We start from the raw sequence: 7,949 nt of genomic DNA on the forward strand, positions 1-7,949 counted from the left end.
TCATTGTAAATACAAATTTGTTCTTAACTGACTTGCCTAGTTAAATAAAAAAGAAGGAGCATATTTACTTCCTGTTAGCTAGTGCACTGCAAAATACTTTCAAGTAAAAGCCTGTTACCAGTGTATATGTAGAATCTTCATGACGGTAACCCACAAGAATATTTAGTTGGACCTTACAAGCTTGGTCTCCAAAGTATTTCTGCGTTATTGTTATTTATATTATTGCACTGTAGACCGACCATTGCCACAAGTGAACTGCGATGAACATCAGCTCTGAATTGAATAATAACTTAGCGAAATTGTTAGATTCGTATCTCTGTGTAAAGCTTAAGTAGTACTAGTCAGAGATTGTCAGTATTTCTGTTACATGTATTTGACATACAGATTTCAGTTACTTTTAATATATATATTTTTTTAATTTTAACAAGGTACTTCAGAGAATGGTATTTTGTATTTTCAAAATACTACAAATACTTTTCTCCAAAAAATGTATAGTGGTTCACAGTTTTGTGGCCCAATATCAGGCCAAATTTGCTGCATCGGTATCAGAAGTCTTATGGTACTATCGTGTGAGGCCATGGAAGTTGTTGTTGGATGAGTGGAGGAGCATGAAAGTATGCACTTTAAGTATGAGGATAATGCAGCAATTTGGTCCAAAAGGGGAAAGTAAACTTGACTTTGAAAGGGAACACGCTATGTTATTGCCACAATGTCACTGCACTCACTGTCATTCGGGAAGTGAGTCCTGTGCCTCGACTTTCTTTCAAACACCTTTTCACCTCCACCTGCACCTCTGGTTACGTCACGCTCACAGTATCTCATTTCTAACACCAATGCAAACGAATTTGCAGGGGGCCACAAAGCTCTGAAGACTAACATATACATTGATAAATTGGTCATTAGGATATTTCTTTACATTTTGTAACAAGATACATTTTGATTTAGTACATTAGGTACCTGATGTGGCTAGTACAGCCCTGTTAAAAGCTTCTCTGTGGGAGAAATCAATGCACTCAGAGCCTTTTAGGGTGAGGAGAGTATAGCTTCATCCTGTGGGCGTAGAGCGTAGAAACTCACCACAGCCTTCTATAGGAAATGGGAGAGGAAACTCTTCTGTTTACCAACCACTGACTCAGAACACGTGTTTGATCTGCCCATTTCTCCTTTTTCTGAAAAAATGATAGGTCTTATGCAAGTCTAATGTAATGTCTAGCTAGCTAAATGATTGTCTATAAAACTGTGCTCTGTGTTTATATTTTTGGGGTATGCATGATATGCATCTGCGTGAGGTTCCATAGCTCATTATTAACATTATTGTTGATTTCCATTTAATTTTGCAACTGCTAATGAATGCAGGGCAGCCTTGGTGCCGAAATACCACATTGCTTCGTGTGTGTGTGTGTGTTTATGTGTGTGCGCGTTTGTGCATGTAAGAGAAAGGGGAAAAGAAAGAGAGGGCGAGAGAGAGAGAGAGAGAGCAAAGGGTGATTTCATATACTGTATAATGTTGTATCTGGCTCAAGCTGTATGGGAATTTAATACAGATAATAAATCGTGTTGCTGAAATCACTGTGCTGCTCAAATAACTATTGAAATAAATCTGGTTAAAGTGAAGTTAATGTTAATGTTTTTTTGACAGACTGCATGACCCCGTGGCTGYTTGTCATATGACATCACTCTGAGAGGACAACGGCAGCTGCATGGTCTGAAGTACAAAAACAGATCAGCAGGATCTCAGCCAGTTCAGTCACTGCTATTTTATTACCTACGCATAGGAAAGGAGGGGGAGTGACAGAGAAGGACATTTAGAAGGAAGAAATAAGAATCAGGGTGGGGTTTGAGAGTTGGAGAATGCAGACAATCTCATTGGATTAAGTGGGTGGACAAGGGTGGGAAACAGAGATAAAGTGAGGAAAAGAGGGAGGAGTTGGAAAAGTGAAAGAGAAAGAACAGGAAGGAGGAAAAGGGAGGGGCAGAAATAGGCTCAGAAGAACTTCAGTGTGTTTGTCTTCGGCTTAAACAGCACAGGGAGTGGAGTGAGTGTTGGAGACGCAACCGTTTGCATCTAAACTATTTCACTGCTGTATTTTTCCTCTTCTAATACTCCATTCTCTTTGCGTTATCTTGGTATTTGCGGAGCGTGCGTGACAAACCCCTTGTCGACACCATGGATAACTTCCAGACCGTCCTGCGCTTTTTCATGAACCAGAAGGCCACCATTGGCTACAGCTTCATGGCCCTCCTGACCATCGGGGGAGAGCGGATCTTCTCCATGGTCTCATTCCAGTGCCCCTGCAACCACGACCAGAACTTTGCATACGGCCTGACCTTCCTGTTGGGCCCAGGCCTGGTGCTTCTGGTGCTGGGTCTTTTCTTCAGCAGCAAGCTGTGGCGCCTCTACACTGGCTGTTGCCTAAACCCCATTAAGCTATGCCCCAGGGGCAACTGTTTCACCTGCCTCAAAGTGTTTGTCAAAATCTTCTCCGGTGCCTGTGTGGCCCCTATCATGTGGCTGTGTGTGGCACTGTTGAACGGGACCTTCTACGAGTGTGCCGTCAGCGGGCTGGATGATAACCTGGTGGTGGATCTGTTCTGTAAAAACAAGACCTTGATGTGCCGGGAGGAGTTGGCCCGCGTGCCCTGCAGCAAGTCCAAGCTGCCCAGTGACGAGAACATGGAACTGTTGCTCATGTTCCGGGCTCAGTCACAGGTGAGTGCAAGCAGCAGTCAGACCCTGTTTGTGACTTTTGTATGTTGGAATGTCATATTTTTCACTGTCAATGGGTTATTGGTACAGCTGCAAATGCTGGTACGAGTCAGACCAAAATGAAGGTGTAATTCATTGATTTATTTGACTGTTTGTAATTCAATTGACAGTAAAGCAACCGTATTGAATATGTTTGTTATTAACAAGTATTATTGTTGGCATTGTTTGTTCATTTTATGTGAGCATAAGTTTTGGTTCATGTCTGTACATCCCCAGATACTAGGCTGGTGTATTATCATCATTTCAGCCATACTAGGGCTCCTCGGGACCTGCTACACAAACTGCCGCTCAAAGGTCAGCTACCTGCAGCTCACCTTCTGGAAGCGCTACGTAGAAAAGGAGAAGGAGCAGTTTGACACATTCGCTATGGAGTATGCATCCAAGCTGGCCGAGAGGAACCTAAAGAGCTTCTTTGAGAACCGTGACCCGGAAATATTCCCATTCCCCAACCACAAGGCCTGGGAGGAGATCTCAGCCCTCTACACCTTCTCCAAGAGTGAGCAGTACTACAGCACCCTGCAGAGGTATGTGGAGCGTGATGACCGAGACTACAGCCCTGAGAAAAGACCAGTCATGGACCTGGAGCACGGCATAGAGATGAGCTGAGAGAGGGACGGATAATGGCAGAGTATGAATTACAGTATATCCTATTTGTTTTACCTTTATAAATGACATGCAGTAAATACAATAGATTTAACTCACAGACTGAGAAGAAGCGTTGTTGCCTGCATTTCCCCCAAAGCACTGACATCTACACAGAGCACCATTCAGAAAGTTATTACCAGTGACACAGCAGTGATTACCAGAGAATGCAGCCATTGCAGAAGTGGTGAAACAGTAGGGCTTCTTGTCTGCTGGAACCCACAGTTCGTGAATGGTCATGAACACTAGCTGATGCAATGTCCCTGTCATAACAAACACTTTGATTTGACAAAGTCTCCTCTACCTCTATTTGACATGCCTTTTGAAGCATTTCATTCACTTTACTGGTACATAATGGTAGGAGAGCTATTGTAATTGTATAGTTTCAATAGGGAATTTTGCATGTAATATTGCGCCACAATATGAATGCTACATGAATGACAGAGTTGTAACATGCAATTTGCTTGAAATGTTTACACAACTCAATGTTTACATTATTATGACAACTTGAGCACCACCTTAAAGTGTCTTTCTATGGCAGTACAAGTGAAGTACAGCTCACTTGATATGTTATGTTAATTTGGGGATAACTCTGCCATTACTACCGTCCTGTTCAATTATTAATGTCAATAGAAGTCAATAACTCACACATTAAGAGCTAATAAATCATGTATGACATACGGGATATTCTCACTGGATTCTACAAAAACATTTGTGGAACCTGTTTTTATTTTTTTCATCTCCTTTCTAACATCTGTAAAATCCCTACCATGTAATGTGTAAGCACTAAATGAACCTGTTCATAGAACATTATTTGGACATGTTGCATTATGCCTGATAAAAACATTTTAGGGTGGTGAGTTTGTGTGTAAAAACAGTCCATGACTTGTTCAACATTTTGTTCTGTTACAGTCTGAATTACAAATGGATTCAATTGATTTTGTTTCTCGCCCGTCTACACACAATGCCCCATAATGACAACATGCTGTTAGAAATGTTTGCACATGTATTGAACATATAATACAGAACTATCTAATTTGCATACAGTACCAGTCTCAAGTTTAGACACCTACTCATTCAAGGGTTTTTCTTTATTTTTACTATTTTCTACATTGTAGAATAATAGTGAAGACGTAAAACTATGAAATAACACATATGGAATCATGTAGTAACCAAAAAAGTGTTAAACAAATCAAAATATATTATATATTTGAGATACTTCAAAGTAACCACCCTTTGCCTTGATGACAGCTTTGCACACTTGGCATTCTCTCAACCAGCTTCATGAGGAATGCAACAGTCTTGATGGAGTTCCCACATATGCTGAGCACTTGTTGGCTGCTTTTCCTTCACTCTGCAGTCCAACTCATCCCAAACCATCTCAATTGGGTTGAGGTTGGGTGATTGTGGAGGCCAGTTCATCTGATGCAGCAATACATCACTCTCTTTCTTGGTCAAATAGCCCTTACACAGCCTGGAGGTGCGTTTTGGGTCATTGTCCTGTTGAAAAACAAATGATAGTGCCACTAAGCGCAAACCAGATGGGGTGGCGTATCGCTGCAGAATGCTGTGGTAGCCATGCTGGTTAAATGTGCCTTGAATTCTAAATAAATCACTGATGGTGTCACCAGCAAAGCACCCCCACACCATCATACCTCCTCCTCCATGCTTAACGGTGGGAACCACACATGCAGAGATCATCCGTTCACCTACTCTGTGTCTCAGAAAGACAYGGCGATTGGAACCAAAWGTCTCAAATTTGAACAGATTTCCACCGGTCTAATGTCCATTACTCGTGTTTCTTGGCCCAAGCAAGTCTCTTCTTAATTTTGGTGTCCTTTAGTAGTGGTTTCTTTGCAGCAATTCGACCATGAAGGCCTGATTCACGCAGTCTCCTCTGAACAGTTGATGTTCAGATGTGTCTGTTTCTTGAACTCTGTAAAGCATTTATTTGGGCTGCAATCTGAGTTGCAATTATTTCTAATGAACTTATCCTCTGCAGCAGAGGTATCCCTGGGACTTCCGTTTCTGTGGCGGTCCTCGGGAGAGCCAGTTTCATCATAGCGCTTGATGGTTTTTGCGACTGCGCTTGATGACACTTTCAAAGTTCTTGAATTTACCTCATGAAGCTGGTTGAGAGAATGCCAAGAGTGTGCAAAACTGTCATCAAGGCAAAGGGTGGCTACTTTGAAGAATCTGAAATCTAAAATAGATTTTGATTTGTTTAACACTTTTTTGGTTAGTACTTGATTCCATATGTATTATGTCATAGTTTTGATGTCTTCACTATTATTGTGCGATGTACAAAATAGTAAAAATAAAGAAAAACCCTTTAATGAGTAGGTGTGTCCAAACTTTTGACTGGTACTGTAAGTATTCACACTCCTGAGTCTCTAAGAGATTTCCACACCTGGATTGTGCATAATTTGCCCATTATTATTTWAAAAATTCTTCAAGCTGGTTTTKGATCATTGCTAGACAACCATTTTCAGATCTTGCCATAGATTTTGAAGTAGATTTAAAACTGTAACTTGGTGACTCAGGAACATTCACTGTCTTCTTGGTTAGCAAGTGTAGATTTGGCCTTGTGTTTTAGGTTATTGTCCTGCTAAAAGCTGAATTCATCTCCCAGTGTCTGGTGGAAAGCAGACTGAACTAGGTTTCCCTCTAGGATTTTGCCTGTGCTTAACTCCATTCAATTTCATTTTTATCCTGAAAAACTCCCTAATCCTTAACAATTACAAGCATACCCATAACATGATGCAGTCACCACTATGCTTGAAAATATGGAGAGTGGTACTCAGTAATGTATTGTATTTTTCCCAAACATAACACTTTCTATTCTTGACAAAAAAGTGAATTGCATTGACACATTTGTTGCAGGATTACTTTAGTGCCTTGTTGCAAACAGGATGCATGTTTTGTCATATTTTTATTTTGTAGAGGCTTCCTTCTTTTTACTCTTGTCAATTAGGTTAGTATTGTAGAGTAAGTACAATGTTGTTGACCCATCCTCAGTTTTCTTCTATCACAGCCATTAAACTGTAACTGTTTTAAAGTCAGCATTGGCCTCATGGTGAAATCCCTGAGCGGTTTCCTTCCTTTCCAGCAACTGAGTTAGGAATTATGCCTTTATCTTTGTAGTAACTGCGTGCATTGATACACCATCCAAAGTGTAATTAATTACTTCCCCATGCTCAAAGGCATATTTATTGACTGTTTTTTTTACCCATCTACCAATAGGTGCCCTTCTTTGCGAGGCATTGGAAAACCTCCTTGGTCTTTGTGGTTGAATCTTTGTTTGAAATTCACTGCTCAACTGACGGACCTTACAGATAATTGTATGTGTGGGGTACAGAGATGTGGTGGTCATTAAAAAGTCATGTTAAACACAATTATTGCACACAGATTCAGTCCATGCAACTTATTATGTGACTTGTTAAGTACATTTTTACTCCTGAACTTATTTAGGTTTGCAATAACAAAAGGGTTGAATAATTATTGACTCAAGATATTTCAGCTTTTTATTTTTAATTGATTTGTAAAAAATAAAAACATAATTCTACTTTGACGTGTGTAGGCCAGTGACAAAAAAAACGACAAATCAAAGTTGTCACGTGCGCCGAATACAACAGCTGTAGATGTTACAGTGAAATACTTACTTACAGGCTCTAACCAATAGTGCAAAAAAGGTGTTAGGTGAACAATAGGTAAGTAAAGAAATAAAAACAACAGTAAAAAGACAGGCTATATACAGTAGCGAGGCTATAAAAGTAGCCAGGCTACATACAGACACCGGTTAGTCAGGCTGATTGAGGTAGTATGTACATGTAGATATGGTTAAAGTGACTATGCATATATGATGAACAGAGAGTAGCAGAAGCGTAAAAGAGGGGTTGGCGGGTGGTGGGTGGCGGGACACAATGCAGATAGCCCGGTTAGCCAATGTGCGGGAGTACTGGTTGGTCGACCCAATTGAGGTAGTATGTACATGAATGTATAGTTAAAGTGACTATGCATATATGATAAACAGAGAGTAGCAGCAGAATAAAAAGAGGGGTTGGAGTGGGGGGGGGGAAACAATGCTAATAGTCCGGGTAGCCATTTGATTACCTGTTCAGGAGTCTTATGGCTTGGGGGTAAAAACTGTTGAGAAGCCTTTTTGTCCTAGACTTGGCACTCCGGTACCGCTTGCCATGCTGTAGTAGAGAGAACAGTCTATGACTGGGGTGGCTGGGGTCCTTGACAATTTTTAGGGCCTTCCTCTGACACTGCCTGGTGTAGAGGTCCTGGATGGCAGGCAGCTTAGCCCCAGATGTACTGGGCCGTACGCACTACCCTCTGTAGTGCCTTGCGGTCAGAGCCAATTGCCGTACCAGGCAGTGATGCAACCAGTCAGGATGTTCTTGATGTTGCAGCTATAGAACCTTTTGAGGATCTCAGGACCCATGCCAAATCTTTTTAGTTACCTGAGGGGGAATAGGCTTTGTCGTGCCCTCTTCACGACTGTCTTGGTGTGTTAGGACCATTCTAGTTTGCT

The 7,949-nt window shown here is 41.2% G+C and overlaps 1 protein-coding gene across 1 annotated transcript; it reads left to right on the forward strand.

The window, feature by feature from the left end:
* Positions 1-1,899: 1,899 nt before the first annotated feature.
* Positions 1,900-6,804, forward strand: LOC111965305 (calcium homeostasis modulator protein 5-like). The gene is made up of 2 exons (XM_023989392.3): positions 1,900-2,710; positions 2,984-6,804. The coding sequence occupies exons 1-2, from the start codon at positions 2,168-2,170 to the stop codon at positions 3,371-3,373; spliced, it is 933 nt and encodes a 310-aa protein (XP_023845160.1). The 5' UTR covers positions 1,900-2,167; the 3' UTR covers positions 3,374-6,804.
* Positions 6,805-7,949: the final 1,145 nt, after the last annotated feature.

Source organism: Salvelinus sp. IW2-2015, linkage group LG6.1 (genome assembly GCF_002910315.2).
Source record: "Salvelinus sp. IW2-2015 linkage group LG6.1, ASM291031v2, whole genome shotgun sequence".
Taxonomy (NCBI): Eukaryota; Metazoa; Chordata; class Actinopteri; order Salmoniformes; family Salmonidae; genus Salvelinus; species Salvelinus sp. IW2-2015.